Genomic DNA, 20012 nt, shown 5'->3' with positions numbered 1-20012 from the left:
TCTGGCTCTCAAGTCTTTCCTGCCATGGAGGACTTTGTCTCCTCTGGAATTTCAAGCTCAGATTAAACCCATTGCACCTCTAAGTTACTTTGGGTCACAGTATTCTGTCACAGCAGCAGAGAGGTGACTAATACAGTAAAGTACCACACGGGTAGGCATGGAGAGAGAACCACAGAGGGTGGCAGAAATGCTGCAGGACAAATGAAAACAAATGAAAGTAAATTCAAAACAGTTGCAAAGAATCTGCTGCAACAAAAAGAAATAACAATTTAATGCATCAATAGTATCATCAGTAAGTGTTCCCTCTTGGTTCAAGGACACCCACCCCTTGGATACCAAAATCCAAAGATGCCTGCATCTTTGAAATGAAATAGCATAGTGTCTGCGAATAACTTGTGCATATCTTCCTGTATGCTTTAAAGTCTCTAGGTTGATTACAGTACCTCATCCATTGTAAATGCTCCATAAACACTTGCACCTTGTTGTCTGAGGATTAATGACAAGAACAAAGGCTGTACATTATATGCTATGATGAGTGTTAATTTTAAAATCCATTCAGTCTGCAGAGTGGAACTTGTGGCTCTGAAAGAACAGCTGGAAAGAATAAGTTCAACCCCAACATAGGCACAAAGTCCTAAGGTGGAGAGAAAGGATTGCACATCTTAGAAACAACCACATCAAAAATGCTCAGGTTGTTCTGTTATGATGTTCTCCCTTCCTGTAGTCAGACTACTTGGTATCAAAAAAAAAATCTCTTGCTGGCAGACCATAATTTTCTCTAATCTCACAGAGAATAGCCAAGACATGATGTGGAGAGGGAGCCCCGTGCAGGACAGTGGTCTTGGAATTAACCATGGCTCTCTGTGGTGACTGTGTAATCAGGATGGGCCGCTCTCACACTTCAGACATTCCCCACAGCCTGAGTTTTATAGAAATCAGATCCCTAATGCTTTTATCCTTATAGGATAAAATTAATCATTTTCCTCAACTCTTTTGATAGCTTACTACTTCAATTAAAGAAACCTGTTTTCTGAGATGGAGACTTGAAAGTTTATTTTTTGTTGTTGTTGTTGTTAGCATCAATCATGGCAATGTTTAGGCAGAACTAACACCCAAGGCAAATAAAATGTTGACTGTAGCCCACCTTGGCTGTTGGGATTGAAAAAGACTGTGGCGCTTTAACATGAAAACAGGTCTGCCTGCTAAGTACAGACTCCTTGGAGAAGTACTGCAGGGGATTCTCTGGAGTTTTCATTACTACAATATCAAATGCTTCCTCCATCTTGACTAGCATGTGTACAATCACACTCACACATGTTCCCAGAATATTTATATATACAAATAAATTATATATATTATCTATAATATCTTATATATTATATATACATATATCATCTAAACATAGTATATATAACATAATATTATATAGCAACAATGAAACATAATATATAAAACTTTCTTTTTATTCTTTGTGTCTTTCACATCATGCATCTCCATCCCATTCATTTTCCCAACCCTTCGTATCAACATGCAACAACCCCCCACCCAAATAAAATAGAATAAAGTTTAAGAGAAAATAAAGAAAAGAAAAAAATCAGTCTCATCATGGAAACTGTAGTAGGACACAGTGAGTCATGCAGTAAATCCTTTAGTCTATACATCTTTATTTGCAAATGTTCATTGCAAAGAGTCATCGGTCTGGTTCGAGGCTTCTGGTTGCTACACTATCAGTGCTGGGTCCTCACTGGGACTCTTCTTGGATATCCTGTTGTTGCTCTGTATAGTGGAAATATTGCTGCTTTGGTTCTGAAGGACCGGCCCCTTATTTGCTCCAGCAGATCACAGATGGAGTGAATGGTGGGGTGGACCAACTCATAACCCTGATTCTAAACCTGGGTAGTTGGTGAGCCAGCCAGCTCTCCCTTGTCCTCACCACCAGGGAGAGCTCTTCAGCCTTGCCCTAACCCTAACCCTAACCTTATCCCCTTGCAGCAATGAACAAGGGAAGGGGTGGAACCCCTTCTCCTGCTTTCAGGGAGAACTCTACTGCTTTGTGCAGGCAAGGAATAGGGGCCACTCTTCAAAGTGTCTTCATCATTTCCCATAAATGATGAAAGAGAGATGTATGATGGACCAATTCCTGAAAAGCATGGGCTTTTATTTTCTTGAGTGTTGTTGCAGAAAGTACCACTTGGACAATATTACTTGGGCTTTTAGTTTGAAAAATATGAAAGTTTAAGGCTATGTATTTAGATCATTATCTGTAAGTCCTGACAGGAAACACTGCCAAAGCAATAGAATTCTAATTTATCACTGTCATTTATAAAAATGAAATCATTTAAATATTCTTATTTAAAATGAACATAATTTCCCATAGCAAAGCTTCCAAAAGGACAAAAATAAATGCAATTCCATGGGATTTTTAAGTGAAGAAATATGTTGATTTTTAAAGTATGTTCTCAGTTTCCCAAATAATTTAATCTATCATAGAGCATCAAACAAAAGCTCTAAATGTCTTCCAACAGTGAAATGAAATGAAATGAAACAAGGACTTGACCTTAGCTGTGTATACCCAAGATGCCTCACTCATGATGTGAAGCTTTCAGAATAAATATTCCTATTGCTCTCTCTTAGCATGGGAAATCTTATTTGAATTATGGCCCTGTAAGAAGACAGCTTTATGCAAACCCAGATGAGAGTCAATTTAGAAGACAATCAATTTCTACTCCATGATCCCATCACAGATAGAGTGCAATGATTCTCAGAGGACCATAGGTGAAACTTAAATTTAAGCTTGCTTTCCCAGCTAGATAAATACAGTCTGCTATATGGACCCCTTGTGGGAATCCTGTGTTACTGTGACAACCTACAGTTCCTGAAGATAGCCGCTTCTCTCGTCACCATGTCTGGAGAACACCCGATAGTTCCATACAATGTGTGATGTGTTTACTTCCGTCAAAACTAAGACATCATATACACCAGGCAGTCTGCTGTTTGGCATACACTCATTGTTGTACTTGACAACTATGCATCCCAACTATGTTGTTCTTCTTAGGATGTTTCACTCCTGTTTTACAAGAGAGACAGCTGAGGGACTATTGAAGTTATAGTGGAATAGAGCACCAGACAGACGGAAGCTGCTAGGCTCTCCTGCTTGGCGCAGGTAAACTTGGGAGTGAACAAAATTTCAGAGGAAAGACTGACCAACCTTCCTTCTGGAAAGACTGAAGCGCCCAGCACTCACTGGGAAGTCGTGAAGGAGGAGGAGATTTTCAGATGGTTTTTCTCATCAGAGTGTGGAGCTGATAGACCAAGAATTTTAGGAAGAAATGGCTCAAATTCTCAATTATTGAATTGTAGATACATTTAGTAGAAGGCACTAACTTCTGTCAGCCTCATTCTAAAGGGCCATACTCCCAATTTTTGTTTGAGCCAATGAAACCAACAGTGGAACCAGCCCCACAACAGCATCACTGGCCCCTTAGAGAACTTATCTTTTTTTATTATTTTTGTTAAGCTCTATATTTTTCTCTGATCCCCTCCCTACCTTTTTCCCTCCACTTGAACCCTCTCCCAAGGTCCCCATGCTTCCTATTTACTCAAGAGATCTTGTCTTTTTCTACTTTCCATGTAGATTAGATCTATGTACATTTCTCATAACTTGTTTATCTTAGTGTGACATCATGTCTGGTGGCTCTTAGCTGACTTGCTGCAATTATGGTCCTGATTTGACCCTGAGAGGCATCTCTGAGAACAAATAGCCGCCGTGCCATCTCTGTTATTTCTTTTTAAGAATCCCACATATCTTGGTATAAGCCAGAGTCTCTTGGTCTTTCTGCCCAGCCATATCCCTTCCTATCTCGTTGGGATAAAAAGCACGTGACTCCCAAGTACTGGGATTAGAGGTGTGAGCCACTGGTGCCTGGCTCTGTTTCTCTTTTAGAATGGATCAATCTTGTGTAACCCAAGGTTTCCTGGAACTCAGAGAAATCCAGCCATCTGCCTTCTGAGTGCTGGGATTAAAGGTGTGTGCCACCACTCCCTGGTCTCTATGGCTAACTAGTGGCTTAGATCCACACTCTGATCCTCACACAAGCTTTATTTGTCAGAAACAAACAAAATATAACCGCATTTTCTGGCAAGAAACTACATAGTTTTTGTTTTGATCCAGGCGTGTTTATTTCCTTATAACATTCAGAGATGATGGTTCCCATATATTCTTTGAAAAACAAGATCCTCGAGAATCCTGCCAAAGCCTCATCTTATCAACACAGCCTCGCCTCATCTCTTATCATTCAAAAGCCCTCAAAACGCCACATAAGAAAAATTAAATTTTGTGCCGGCTCTCAAGTGGATGTAACATAGTAAATATTTTCTTGGAAAGAACATAGTCATTCAAAGACAAGAAGGGCATCCGAGCTCAAGGTCACCAATGACTTCCCTCAAGGGTAGGTGTTCCTTTTACCCAAAGGGACTTTCTCATCTCATTGCAAGACATTTGCCAGAAGAAAAATAAACGTCTGCATCTTTGACTTTCACTCCTAGAAATGAAGAATTTAAAGGCATTTTAGTGAGCGAATAAAGTAGATAGATCTTCTCACTTGAGATGTAAGTGTGCAGAGGCAAAGGCACCCACAAATCACACCCTGAGCAATAAAGAAGAATTCCAGAAGACCGTTGATTTGCTTATTCTCTTAGTCTGTCTGCAACAGTACTACAGAACAGAATGTCTAAAGCATTGTGGGCGAAGGAAGAGCAGCTTGCTGTTATGTGAATACGTATATATTCTACTGCACACAGATGTACACACACATGCACACGCAGACCCTACATCCTTTTTATGTTCTTATTTGCTAGTCTACATCTGGAAGAATCCAGACTCCTGGTAGAAAGTGGATGGCATGCTGAGGGACTAGGCTTGCTCACTCCCTCTTTTGGGCCACTGTAATGCCCATCACTCCCAAGTTTTACCATGGAAGTAGCTGAAGTGTGAAGCTCCATTCAGCCCCCTCTTAAATAACTGTGAAACTCACTACTCCTGGGCTGTGACATGGAAACTCACAGTCCCCTGAGACATCATTACAGGTGGGTGATACAATAAAGACCTAGGAGGGCTAGTGTGGTGTGTGCTGTATGTTGTCTTGCAACTTTACAAAAATATTTTATTACATCTAAGAGTTTTCTGGTGGAATCCTTAGAGCCTTCTAACTGTAAGATAATTTCATCACCACCCCTCCTTCGTTGTTTCCTCTTTTATTCCTTTTTCTTGTCTTACTGCTCTACCTAAGATGTCAACCACAAAACTGAATGAGAGAAATCAGAGAGGGTGTTCTTTTCTCCTTCCTCATTTGAAAGCAAGTATCTTCTGTTCCCCCTGTTTAGTATGCCGTTGACTATAAATTTGCTGTGGAAATAAGGGTGGAATTGGAACTCGAGGAAGATGCAAATGGGAGTGTGTAGGGGTGGGAAGGTTGGAGAAATTGCTAATTCACACTTTTTTCAAAAATGCCATCATGAGACTAACACTTCATGTGTTAATTTTGAATTATTCATCCTATGAGTCGTCATAAAGAATGGTGCTACCCAGAGGGACTCTAAGGAAATGTCGCTGCTGTGAGCAGCAGGGAAGTGTGGGTGTTTTCCGGCATAAAATCATTCACTTTCACCCCAATACAATTTTCACATTGTCTTTGTCTTCCATTGGGCTTCTCTGGCAAGTAGCAGTGTAGCAAGAATGCAGGAGCAGCCTTTACATTGCCAGTGTTTGCTACTAGTGGGCACTGGGTTTAGCGTCAGAGTTGACCGTTTAGATGTTCTTTCATGTTCTGAGCCTCACATAAAGCCATGCACTTCGGTGTGTGGAGCCGTTGTCTAAAACCAAGACTTGGCGTGTAAAGCCATCTAGGTACTGGGAGACCAGCATGCCTGAGCCCTCAGCTGGCAGGACATAAGAGGAGGTCCTACTGCCTAATGACATCAGGAGGATTATACAGGGATAAAAGCTTGCTTGATATTTTTGGCTAGGCCCTTCCTTCTGCTGTGTGATTTCCTAGGTCTTCTTCACCTCTGCCAGCGCTCTTAGCGGCTGTTTGCTCATCTTCACCGGTGTGAAATGGCTGGAGGGAGGAGCTGTCTGTATCTCCCTACTTTTTGACTTGGTGGGTTAGTTGGTTTTGCTTGTTGTTTTTGTTGTTGCTTTGTTTGGCTTTGTTTTCCTGTGCATGTCTCCCCTTTCTGACTGCAGCCACGTTGGCATCCCCAGATCCCATCTCTATCTCTTCCACTTCTTTCCAGGTCTGAACCCGAGACTCTTTTCCATTCCCTGGGCCCCTAGCTAGGAACATCTGCAGGGCTGTTCCGTCCTCCTGAGGGTCCTCCCATTTACCACCAACAGGCAGTCTTCATCCTCTCACTGACTGATGGCTGGCATCTCAAACATTGCTGCTTCATATTACTTTGGGCGGTTTTGACAAAAGAGTTAATTTCCATTGCTGTATCTTGGTGGTGAGCAGGCCACTCTGCGATCATGTTAGTCCAAATCAATGACTTTCCCTGTTTGCCCAGCATCCTAGGTACCACTAAACTAATTCTCAGTGCTTCCTTTTAATCTTTTCTTTGTGGTCTCAGGTCTATTGGCCTGCATAAGCTCCCACGCGTGGTCACTTTGTTAACACGATTGAGTGTCCTTTTCCTTTATGGAGGCTAGCTCTGTCTCTGCATGCCATGTTAAGTTATTGAAAGAGAACTTGATAAATGCACCAGAAACCACAAGTATTCTGAACGCGCATGAATTGGTTTGTATATGCAGCGATTGATGGGATGGCTGTAAGGATGCTTCCCCCACATTGTGCTGAGCATATGGCGTGAAAATTCTTCTTGGATCATCTCCATCTCTCTACTTTCCTTTTCATCTGTAAACTGGTTTAGATTTTTCAAAGGAAAAATAAACAGCAAAACAGGAGGCTCCACATAACCATCTGAATTGGCTCCCCAAATTTATTCGAACTCATCTTGAATAGGCTTATCCGAACCATGTTCAGTGTGATTTAGCTATTCGCCAAGCAAATTCTGTAACAGTGTTCAAAACTGGTGATGCAAGATAAAGAGGAAAAAGTTCTTTTTCTCCCTGAAAACTTGTAGTGTATTAATAAAGGCAGAATTTAGACAGGCAATTAAGGAATAGCAAAACACATGCCTTGTTTCTCTAACACGAGCTGGAAGTGATGAGTGATGGCCATCTTCTACTGAAAGAGAAGAGAGAAGGGGGCAGCGAATGGACACAGGAGGCTGCACTCACAGGCCCTAGCAGAAAAGGGAGCAGGGGCGCAGCCGAGTGTCTCACAGATTTCTGGATTAAAATGTTAAATAGATGGTTTTACCCTTGATGACTGAGATAGAGAATCCATGGGAGCACATTCGGAGGAATTTCTTAAAATTGCCTTAGTCATTATTCTTATCTATTAATTTCTACCAGAATAGTAAGACTGGTGTGTGTCAAATAATAGTTACTAACTCCTTAAAATAGTTTTTTTAGGCAGTCAGCATTTCTCTGTTGTTCAATATTGTGCTAGTCATTCACAATTCCTTTAAATTTGGGTAGTGTTTGTCGCAGTAAACTGTAGAAAACAGATTCAGTTAAGCCATCTAAGAGACCACAACTGAATTGAATTAGTGGCTAACTTGGAGAATTAAGGGAAAACAGATTGGTCTCGCTGTTTCCTAAGCTTTCATAATTAGATAATTCACAGAAAATGCAAGCATGATCCAGCCTCAGAGATGGGTGAGCTGAGTTTTGAGTTACATGTTAAACTCTTGAGGAGATACAAACATAGAGACAGATGCCTTGTTAGAGACTTAGATACAATGAACCCAAATTGAGCACCTAAACTCACTGCTAGGTATGTGTGTCATATGCCAACCCGGACTCTGGAGCCCACTTTCCAATGCCAAGTACCAGCCACAGATTTCAAAGGTTGGATATCTTCAGATGCAAAGCTATGGATTTGAAGTAGTCTTGTGGGTATAAAGCCATAATTATTCTATAATCAGTGTTGAAGCTATTGGTGTGTAGGAACTACACAGTTCACAAGTCAACCCCTCAGACGCTTTTTTGAGCATATGTTATCAAGGCATCCCTGCACACTTGCTCATCCAAGCTGACATAGGGTATCAGACAATAGTATTGTATGATTCTTGTGGTACCATACACAATGGACATGGAAGGGTTAAGATAGGAGCTTATGCCTCATCTATCCGATAGCCTCTATGCCAAGTACAAGAGAAAGCAGGCCTCTGCTGCCTCACCTCCTCACCCAGGTGGGTTTATAGAATTTGAGGGAGCTATTTTTTTCATGTAGGAGGAAGCATCCAAAATTTTACTATCCCCAGAGAAAAATGAAGGCATCTATTTTTCTAGTTTTGTAGGAGTGAGGTTAGTGTGAACTGATAGGAATGGTTGTGGGTATTAAGTCAGAGAAACACATATAATGGCTTTACACAGTCTGTGTTAAATTCCTCTTGTATTACAAGCATATGTCCTGAGTATTTCTCATTGCAGAAAAGGAAGAAAGTGATAAGACTGCTTAGGATAATTAGAACAATGGTGAGATGCGAGTAGATTAGCCTTTCAGGTTAAGCTATTGTCACCGGCACACAAAGGTGACCATTTCTAGAAACTCACTAATTCTATATTGGGGAGATTGGTTTTCCAATCCTTGATCCAGAAACATACAAAAAAATAAGAACCAGGTTTCACTGTTTTCAGTGAAAATCTAAATGAATCTAGACTGACAGAGATGGACATATCCAGAAAAGAGTTAACATAGCCCCCAACCCAGACTTTGAGGTTAGAGGGCCCTGCTTCCCACTTGACAATTGGCTGGCATTTAGAAATTGTATTCAGGAATTTGTAGGCTGATAAAAAAAGTTGGCTCTGTGTGCCCAACGTATTTATGGAAACAATGCAGAAAGGAATGAATCAAAAATTCCCTAAAATGTAGAAGGGAGATGAAATAAAAAATAAGACATAGTAGATGAGATAGTCAAAGTTTAACCTAGGAGATCATATCCATAGGATAGAAATTCTGACAAGAAAAAAGGTGGGGACAGAGACCTCATAACAAAGCCATCAATGAAATTTCTAAAACAAGAAAAAATTAATTTATTATTTAATAGAGTTTCAAAAATAGCCCAAAACAGGTAGCTGATCAGCTAATGTGGCACTTCTCAACTGTGTCAGTGGGAAATAAGAGCACAGGAAGTGTTCCTCTCTGAAAAAAATTTATTCTCGACCTAAAATCTCTACCAATATGTAGATTGTTTACATATAGTTTGACACATGGAGATGTTTTTTTTAATTTGAATAATATTTTATTTCCTATTTAATGTATGCCAGCAATAATAATAGCGAAAGAAAATGAGATCATCACTAGGGACGAGTTGAGGCATTTTGAAAGGGGATGAGACAGAAGCTGTTGGAGAAAAGAAAGTAAACAAGATCCCATACTAAATATACAAATATTATTATGTAATTTTAAGATAAAATATTTCCACATAATTTGTCTATGCATTGAATGCCATCATGGTATACAATGTGGATTTATTCCCTACTGAGACTCATTATATTTTCTTTCTTTTTTTTTTTTTTGAGGCAGTAAATAAAACTGAAGTTTAATGAGTTACTGTAGAAATGGTAACCCTCATGTCCACATAAAGAAATCGTGGGTACACAGTGAACCTCATAGAACCCATTTATGTGAGTGTCTCAAATACTTTTAGTAGTCAAATAATTTTTTTTCAAAAGTCTGGGGTATGGTCTTGTCCAAGGGATAGACACTTCATTTGATGAGAAACTATTTCTCCCACAGCATGCAGCTATGATATATTACCAGTCAAAATTCAAAATTCAAAGCTATCAGAAGCCCAAATTTCAGCTAATTTAGGCTATTTTGATCCTCAGGCCATTGAGAGAGACACTGTCTCAAAAAAGCAAAGGTATCCTGAACAATGATTCTCAAAATTGACTTTCGGGTTCCACACACATAAGCTTGTACCTGTACACACAAGAGAGTGTAAGCAAAGCTGTGAGCCACAAGACCCTTCTCATATCTGAGAGATCCAAATCTTTAATGTATCGATATTTTCAGTAGGGTTAAAAGTTTCTTAACAATTTACTATGTTTCCTTGAAAAAGCTTAATAAATAAAATGCTGGTTGACATCATAATATTTTCAGTTCATTTTCTCTTTGGGGGGGCGATGTACTCACTCATAATTGGTTTCTAGCCATAAATAGGGGTCACAGAGTCTACAATAGGTGAACCTAAAGAAGCTAAGTAAGAAGGTGAACCCAAGGAAAAACATGTAGTTATCCTCTTGGCTAAGGGAAGTAGACAAAATTGCCAGGGAGAAAATTGGGATCTTGGGGGTGGGGTGGGATGGGGGTTAGGGGAGATGGGGAGAGAAAAGAGAGAAAAGACATGGAGATGTTTTATGAGGGTAACAAAGAGTGCGCTCTTTGTCTTGAAGGCATCCTTACTTAAGAATGCGACTATGGGATTTATTCCAACAAAAAGGAAGCCATCTAAGGGAAATGATGGCTTTCCCAACAAGAAATAAAAAGCAGAAAGGAAAGGAAAGCCTAGCACAGAATTGCAGCACATCAAGCACAGCGAAGCTTGCTTCTCTATTGGTTTCTCTGTGAGACTCACGTACATGAGTCCACGTCTTTATCTAATGTCCCCCAAATTTCCTCTCCTTCCAATCTTCCCCTTTCTCCCCACATTTTCCTCCAAGCTTCATGCACTCCTTTCTTTAGAAAGCCTACTGTGTTCACTTAGTGTGGACTTTGCTCCATAACTGTAGGTATAGGACCATCTGCAGGAACGTGGGTAGCTTCTCATGGGCCACATCCCTGAATTAGCCTGAGTCCTCCCAGCAGCCATCAACTGCCAATAGTTGCTCAGGAGTGGGATTTCATTAGCCTCTCCGTCATCCATGCTGGGACTCTGGCTGGCTTGATCTTATACAGGTCTTGTGTGCTCAGCCACAGCCACTGTGACTTCATGCGTGCAATGCTGCTGCTGTGTCCTGAAAACAGCTCAGCTCTTGCTTTATATTTAACACTGATTTAAAATTTTACAGAGTGGTCAGAAGTTGGTGCATTACACTGTTAGTTTTCCCCTAGTGAAACAACCTTTACTGGCAGTTGGAGGAACTGCGGCACAGAGCTGTCTCAAGGGTCAACTATTTACCCCTCATTCAATACCCTTAGTATTTACGGCCAAGTACCAGGCACATTTCTATCACCTGTGTCCTTTTTACACCCCACCCAGACAGTGTGTCTCACTTTATAGATGTCTTCAAATCTCCTCTCTCCTGAGCTCCAAACCCTCCGCCCTGTGGTTACATGTGGGCAAGGGAGAATGGAGGAGAAATTGAGAAGTGTCATGGGGGAATAAAAGGGGGAATCCTACAGGCTGCACATCCTCCCTGTGCTGCAAGGACTCCCCCCTACTCCAATGCTGTGGAGCTTCTCCCAAGGCTGCTAGTATTCATTAATCTCACACTAAATCATCTGGGGTCTAAGGAGCATATTCTAAGGTTTTTATAAAATAGCTAAACTAACCCCGAGATAAGCAGCATTGTGAGGAACTTATTAAGAAGAGGGAAGATGTCATTTTAGGTGTTTACCATGTTTACACATGCGATTTTATTGATTTTTCTCAATTTCGTTGTTTATACAGGAGAAACCATGGGTTTCTTTGGAAAGTGACTTGGAAGCTAAGTGTCTGTTAACGGACAGTTTAACATAAATATGGTTTTGATTTTGTGAAGCAGCTTTGAGTGTCTTAGGCCCCACAGAAGACCATGGCACAGCCTGAAAGGAGTCCCCTCCCCCCCCCCACCCCTGAGCTGACTGGACATGCTTGCTTCCTCTCCTCCAGGAGTACCAGCCCTGTAACACTAACGCATGCCCAGAGCTGAAGAAGACCACGCCGTGGACGCCCTGGACACCTGTCAACATCTCGGACAATGGTGGTCACTATGAGCAGCGCTTCCGATACACTTGTAAAGCCCGCCTGCCGGATCCCAACCTGCTGGAAGTGGGGAGGCAGAGGATTGAAATGCGGTACTGTTCCAGCGATGGTACCAGCGGCTGCTCCACAGATGGTAAGGGGCTCCTGTGGGGACTGGCAACTGCATGGAAAGCCTTTGAAATGGAAAAACTAGAGGGAGCCTGTGTTCAAATAATGTTGTGACTATGGTTGATCCAAAATAGTTTTTGTGAGATTTATTTAATATTGGAGAATATGATGAAAAAAGTAGCTGTCAGAAAAATAATAGCTGAGAAGTAGACTTTCCCCTTTCGAAAACCCTAAAGTAGACAGGCAATGGTAGCACGGGCCTTTAATTCCAGCACTCAGGAGTCAGATCTTCAAGAGTTCAAGGCCAGCCTGGTCTACAGAGTGAGTTCCAGGATAGCCAAGGCTGTTACACTGAGAAACCCTGTCTTGTGGGTACAGGGTGGGGTGGGGTGGGTGGGGGTGGAGACTAAAGTAGACAAAGACGGTAGAAGCACATTTGTTTATTCATACCATGCAGTGGCTTTTCTGTTAAATAGCACGTTGGATCCATCTCTGCTAACACTGCTTTGCCTCCGTGGTTTTGTGAATGCTTTGAATGTGGCTGTGGAGAGCCAGGCCAGGCCAGCCCTGCACTCTGCCTGGCTTGGACACTGCCCATGGTGGCACTTCTGGCAGGTCTGTTCCTGGACTTCCTGCAGGATGTTTCCCCGGACTTCCTGCAGGATGTTTCCCCAGACTTCCTGCAGGATGTTTCCCTGGACTTCCTGCAGAAATGGTTGAGTTTTTTCTCCAAATTACATTATTTGTTTTCTTCTTTGTTTTTTAAAAAACACTTTTATATAACTGCACAAAATTTATTCTAGTTCTCAAAAGACAAGAGGCCCTCACAGACAAGTGCCCAGGGGATGGCTTCATGAGAAAGACAGTCACATCTATGTCGGAATACTCACGAGCCTCTCTCAGCACTCCGTGATTGGGATCTTTCTTGATTCTCCCATGAGTGCTGCTGTTCAGAGACTGATGTGCAGATGCAGGGAGGGTCAGATCAGTGGCATTTATAGAGGACTTGATGGGTTTCTCCTGTCCCAGTCAGTTCTAAAGGGTGGACTGCAGTGCTCGCAAGCCACAGGTCCCCATGCCTTCTCTGGGAGCAGGGAGCGTGCCTGGAGACATGAAGAGTAACCATTCTTATTGAACGCTATTCACTTCCACAGCACCCCTCCTCATCGTCTGTATTTGCAGGCTCTGACATGTCTCAGACTGCTGATGCCTACAGTTCAACAACACACAGCCTGTTGTTTTCTACACGGGAGTCTGCTCTGATGAAAGGTCTTATGAGCATAAATGTACAATGTAGAACTAAAACCATGACCTGAAAGGGGAGGTGCAGATAGCAGTCACCTTGGCTTCTTTTATAAAACCCTGCTGTTGCTCGAAGAAAAGATTTACTTAGAAATTCCAAGGGAAGGGTAATAGGAGGCCCAGATAAAAAGTACACATTCTGAAAAGGTTGATCTTATTAGTTTAATCAAGATTACAAGATAAAATATGATAATTCGAGATGAATTTCAACTGGGCAATGGTGGCATATGCCTTTAATCTTAGTACGTAGGAGGCAGAGACATGTGGGTCTCTGTGAGTTCAAAGCAAGCCTGGTCTACAAAGCGAGTTCCAGGACAAATTCCAATGCTACAGAGAGAAACTTTGTCTCAAAAAAACCCAAAAAAACAAAAAAAGAATTTCAAATATTATTTCATTTTTTCCCCATTATATTCTATATAACATAAGTTCCATGGCACTAATTGCAGAAAGTCTACAAACCCATGGAAACTGAACAGTATTCAACTGAATCACCCCTGAGTCAAGGAAAAAATAAAGGAAGAAGTTAAAAACTTCCCAGAATTCAACAAAAATGATTGCACAACATACCCACACCTGTAAGATACTATGAACTCGGTTCTAAGAGGAAAGTTCACAGCACTAAGTGCCCACATAAAGAAAATGGAGAAAGCTCACACTGGTGACTTAACAGCACACCTGGAGGCTCTAGAACAAAATGAAGCAGACTCACCCAGAAAGAGTACATGACAGGAAATAACCAAATTGAGGGCTGAAATCAATAAAATAGACACAAAGGAAACAATACAGAGAATCAATGAAGCAAAGAACTGGTTCTTTAAGAAAATCAACGAGATAGATTATATCTCATATAATGTCTTAAATACAGCTGTGTTCTATGAATCTTTCAAAGTCTAAATTGAAAACACATATCCTAAAATATTAATTGTTCATCTTCAATTCACACTTAATTGCTTTCCTTCATTTCACTTGTTGGGTCTGACGACCTTTTCGCCAGTTTACTTACACCCTTATTCTGCATGAGCCTTGACATCTATCTGTTCACTGTGCCATCAAAGGGAAATATTAAAATTTAAGCATGGTGTATCTTTACAACTGATTTCATTTTCCATCCCAGACATGAATTTTTTATTCTTTCCATTCTGATACATATAAAACCAAAGCTAGAATGTTTTAAATATTAATAGTATATATTATTCATGAAAAATTTTGTTTCAAAAATAATTTTATAAAAATTTATAAATTTTTGTAAAAACACATTTATAAAATGATAGCCTATATTTTATTAACACTGTGAGCATTGCCCATGGTATAAGGAAATGCAAACAGTCTGTTTCGATGGCTTTGAGTTCTCATGTTCATCCTCGCATCGTGTTATTGATGTCTTGGAAACTGAAAATTGGACTCCTGTGCTTCTGATCACACAAAAGGAGGCTTAAGAGCCCGTTGTTGTTTGTTTATTGATAACTACAAAACACTGGCTGATTTCAGAAAGCTGTTCCTAAAGCCTTCTCTCAGAAAATCACCCGCCTGCACTTGACCAAACAAGTTGCTCAGGAATGGCTGTGGGTGTTGGGTGTTCGCTTGCTTGGGAGAGCAATTGCCTACTGCTTCACCAAAAAGCTAGCAAGGCATTGGTGAAAGCCTCACCATTTCTGAGACGATGACCGAATGGGATTACTAGTGTACTTCAGGCTGCATCTTCTTCAAACAACTTTTGACAGAGTCTGACTAAATAAGTTCAAAATGCTCAGAGCAGGCCCGACATTCAAGGAGTCTTCAAGAACAATTCATATATTCTTAGAACGCTCACCCACCCTCAGCCATCCCCACTGCAGCCCCCTTCCCTACTGTTCCATTTTGTTAGCAAGCATGCTCACAGCATTCTACAACACATGGCAAGCTTATTCAGGGATGGGATGTGGGCAAGCTCTCTGAAGCAAAGGGTTGTCTCCATGGCCTGTGATTCGAGTGGGATTAACCCTGATACTTCCACAGCATGAATTCACACCGGAATGGTTAGCTGGAAGGAGACAGGTCTAAGCTGTGTCCCTTTCTCCAGGCGAATGTCCTATCTGTAGCACCAACCCCATGGTACCTGAGGACAGTTTGCAGTAGAGCTCCTCAGGAAAGTGAGGTGGGGTTTAGAGGCTGTTCTATAGAGATGTCTACAAAACAGAAGAATTTCCAGTGTGGACTTGCTGCTGACTGCAAGCGTGTTAGCACACTCAGATGGAGTGCCATGTACACCCTGTTTAAATAGTGCCTGCAGGAAAGGAGCTTTAGGAACTGGAGGCTGCTATTCAGCTACAGCAGTATTTTGGCTTGTGAAGTGTAGAAAGGGTTTGGTCTATTAGGGCAATTCTAGACATAGAGCATACAGCCTATACAGGAAAAAAAAAAAAACTCCTGCAGAATCACATTTTGAGTTTCCTTGGCAGGACTTTCTGGAGACTTTCTACGAGCGGGAAGATACTCTGCCCATACTGTCAATGGGGCCTGGTCAGCCTGGACTTCCTGGTCCCAGTGCAGCCGAGACTGCAGCAGAGGCATTCGGAACCGGAAGCGTGTTTGCAACAACCCAGAACCCAAGTATGGGGGCATGCCATGCCTTGGCCCGTCTCTGGAATTCCAGGAGTGCAACATTTTACCCTGTCCAGGTAAGTGGATCACAATGTGAAAAAGACTGGGAAAGCCGTGTGCCTTTAAGAACCGAAAGCCAATGGAGGCCTCTGTTTTTCTCTCTCTGTCTCTCTCTCTCTCCCTCTGTGAAAAGTGTGTTCTTAAGAAGTGTGTGGGGTGATGGTGTTCACTGGAGAGGATGAATGAAACAGGTACAGCTAAAGAGGCCTAGATTCCTCAACCATCCTAGATGTCTGGTCCCAAATCATTCCCCCGCTTTAAAATTTTCCTCAGTCTCTGTTCAGGCATGCAAACAGCTAGCTTAGGGCTAGCAAGGCTCTCCTCTCATATTGCCTGGTGCAAAGACAAACACAATATAAAATGAATCATGTCTATGTTCTTTTGATTTGATAAGAAACCACACATGAAGCACTTTGTTAGGGTTAGTATTGCTATGATGAAATGCCATGACCAGAATAACATGAGGAGAAACAGGTGTATTTCATTCACAGTTCCATGTAACAGCTTGTCATCAAAAGCAGTGATGGCAGGAACCAAACAGCTGGAAGCAGGAGCAGATGCAGAGGCCGTGGAGGAGTGCTGCCTCCTGACTTGCTCCCTCTGGCTTCATCAGCCTGCTTTCTTATAAAACCCAGGACCAGCAGCCAAGGGATGCTGCATGAGAGGCTGGGCCCTCCCCTATCAATCACTAATTAAGGCAATGCCCTACAGGCTTGTCTGTAGCCGGAATTTTTATGGAGACAATTTCTTGACGCTCCCTCCTAGATGCCTCCCACTTGTGTCGAGTTGATATAAAACTGCGCAGCACATACTCAGATCTTACAATCTAAGCCCAGTTACTAGTTTGCTGTCCCCTAAATAAGTGTTAGTCACTTTCAGGACACAGATATACGCAACTCTTCCACTATGACCTCTACCTGGTTCATAGTCACAGCTGCCAGAGAGCTACACCAGGCACACCAGCCGGCTCCCAGGTCCCACGTTTTCCATAGAGGGCCCTCCTCATGAATGAAACCCTTTGAGGACAGGCTTCTCTTCTGGTGACTAGGAGACCTATGTGTCACCTGGCCTCATAGTCTCAGGTTCTTCAACACAGTCTTAAAGCTGTTAGAGCCTTGTCCCTGTGTAGACCACTTTTGCTTTATTCCCAAGTGGAAGCCCCAGGAAGTTAAGGATTGCTGATCAGGCTCACACACCACAGTGATCTTAGTTATGGCCTGTGACACCTGGAAATATTTGTGGGCGGTTGTCAGATAATGAGGGAGCAAGGCACTGGATAATTGGTCTTCCTTCCACAGAAGACACTATTGTGCATTGTACTTGTCAGCAAAGTTGTGTGTGTGTGTGTGTGTGTGTGTGTGTGTGTGTGTGTGTGTGTGTGTGTGTTTCAGACATCTTACTACTATTTACCTTCTTTCTGTATTCATCTCCCTCCCCTGTCCCTAGTTAAAATCCCCATTTTCCTGCTCCCCTCAATCACCTGTATCTAGATTTCCCTCTCTATTGCTCCCCATCACCACCACCCCATGATGGTCCCTTTTGATTTTCCTGGCTTCTATAGTCATTCCAGGCTATATACTCACAACTGACAATTTGTAGCTAAGAACATCAGACAAGAGACAACATGCAGTGTTGCTTTTCTAGGTCTGGGTTACAGCACTCCACATGATCTTTCCCATTTCCTTCCATTTACCTGCAGCAGAGATTTTCAATGATGTCTTTGCTCCTACAGCTGTGCTCCTCCCATGAGGCCTCTATGCTTGAATTTCTCTGGCCTCGGGCTATTCCTCTGCAGACCACACAGCTTTCCCAGCCAAACTGATGCTGAGATGCTGGGAAAGGTCAAGGAGTTGTTCTTTCCCACAGCCCATGGAGAAAGATTCCTCTCCCGGGTGCTTGGAGGCAGCGTGGGCGATAGCACCAGATTTGAATCAGGGCTGTGAACTGGAGCCAAGGGGAATGAGTTACGAATGCCAAGTTCCCCCCATCACCCTGCCTTCTCCAGACTCCTGACTTTATTTCTTGTGTCCATTAGTAGCTCATGTGGAATCTGAGAGAGGCTTGGATGTGGTCCTCGTCCCTGAGGATAAATAGTTCTTGACCATCTTTAGGACACTCTGATAGCATCATCTGTGGGAAGTTTTAATTTTATTTTTGTTGATTTGCTGTTGAGCTAGGACTATGTGTACATGACCTGAATATCTTAAAATAGCTCTGTCCTCATTTTCTTTTAAAAGCCAAAATTCCTTTGTAGAATTGCTCATGTCTTTGCACAAGGGACTGTCAGATTCAAGGTTGAATGTATGAGCATCAACTTTCTCTTCTACCTCCCGTAAAATTCCTAAAAGTGTGATAACCTATAACTCAGCTAGGAGCTGCTAAGAAGCCCCCCTGCACTGCATAGGTTGAGCTATATGGCCAAGGAAAACCATATTTGGGGTAATTTTTACCTGATTTAGAGCATATTTCCCATATAACCTGATATTTTTAACTATACTAGGTCAAATACAAAAAGCACTGTCTTTTTAAAATGTTGTCAGACTACAACAGATCAATGGGTCACAGCACTTGCTGTATAAGTGTGGATTTGCATTTGAATTCTCAGCATCCACAGCAATGGACATGTCTGTGTGTGCCTGTAACAACAACATTGAGAACAGCAACAGGCAGATCCCAAGATCTCCCTCACCAGTGAGCCTAGACAAGTGATCTGGTTCATTGGGAGAGCCTATCTCCGGAAAGTAAGAGAGTAGAACACACCAGTTTCCTAGTCTAAGCATTGGGTGCTTATCTCGAATTCTGGAGGCTCTGGTTCTGTCTGTGGCTCTAACATAAGCAAATAATAATAAAGAGAAGTGTGTACTAAAATAATTATCCTTCACCTTTTGAACTTGCTCCTGCATAATTTATCCCAACCCTGAGAAGCTCATGACTGTTTCTGATCATGACTTTTTCTCCTGGTACATTCGATGCGGCAGTAAAGACTCTAGGCTGGAGACCTTGCCTGGCAAAGCTAGAGACAACAGATGGTTCTTTGTTGCTATGTGTATTCAAATAAGATGAAAGCGACTTAGAGTTGTGCTTAGACACTCATAAAACAGAGAGCAGTAAACGTAAGTTCTTTTGATCCAATTTAACTCAGCGAGTTTTATTTGTCTTTCTTCTGTAAACAACAAGGCCCAGGTAAAAGGAACACAAGGAATATGATGGAAGGGCACAGGGTCTCAAACCCGTGACCCTGGCAGGTGTGTCTCCTTCAGAGAAATAAAGAGACCTATGGTGTGCTGAGGACTCTGAGCTTTCCGTCTGCAGTACCTTTGTGTTCTTGGAGCCCCACAGGGTAGCAAAGGAGACAGAGAGCACAAGAGACTTCTTCTCAGAGGACAGAGGCCATACTGCTCCTCTGTGTAGACTGTGAGGTCCAGGATTTAGCATACAGAGGTACAGGCAACACATGTTTCCGTGAGCTGACAGGCTATAAATGTTCCACTTTGTCCTCATAGCCACCCACAGTGTGACTGGCACTCTGGGGTTAATCGTGCACCTTTATCTCCTTCATGGTGGGTAACTGAATTCTCTCTTTATCTTACTGTAGCAGTAACCACAGTTACAAGAGCAATGATTTTTTTCTCCTTGTCCATTGAGCTATTTAATATATACATTTCATTTCAACAAAAATAGTTCTCAGTAACTAATTGCTTTCTTTCCTTGGAAGAAATAAGGATCTAAGCTTCAGGGTGTTTGATCTTCTCATGAACCAGTCTTACTTAGGATATGTTAAATATGATACAAGCCCTGGGCAGAAACCAACATGGATGGCAAGAATAATGTGAATTATAGGGAGGTCTGTTGCCTGAACTATTGATTTTTAGCTTTAGGTCTTTTCAAACCAGGTAGATAGTAAAACCAGCAAAGGTGAGAACTGG

At 42.0% G+C, this 20012-nt stretch overlaps 1 protein-coding gene across 3 annotated transcripts in view; it reads left to right on the top strand.

Moving 5' to 3' along the window:
* Sema5a (semaphorin 5A) overlaps nt 1-20012 on the top strand; it is a 427200-nt gene that overhangs the window by 390429 nt on the left and 16759 nt on the right. For all 3 annotated transcript variants that reach the window (XM_075975776.1, XM_075975775.1, XM_075975777.1), the window contains 2 exons: nt 11944-12169; nt 15885-16103. In XM_075975776.1, coding sequence (XP_075831891.1) covers nt 11944-12169; nt 15885-16103 — 445 coding nt within the window. The remainder of the gene's footprint in view (nt 1-11943; nt 12170-15884; nt 16104-20012) is intronic.

Source organism: Microtus pennsylvanicus, chromosome 6, assembly GCF_037038515.1.
Source record: "Microtus pennsylvanicus isolate mMicPen1 chromosome 6, mMicPen1.hap1, whole genome shotgun sequence".
NCBI lineage: Eukaryota > Metazoa > Chordata > Mammalia > Rodentia > Cricetidae > Microtus > Microtus pennsylvanicus.
This window is presented reverse-complemented; position numbering and strand designations above follow the sequence as displayed.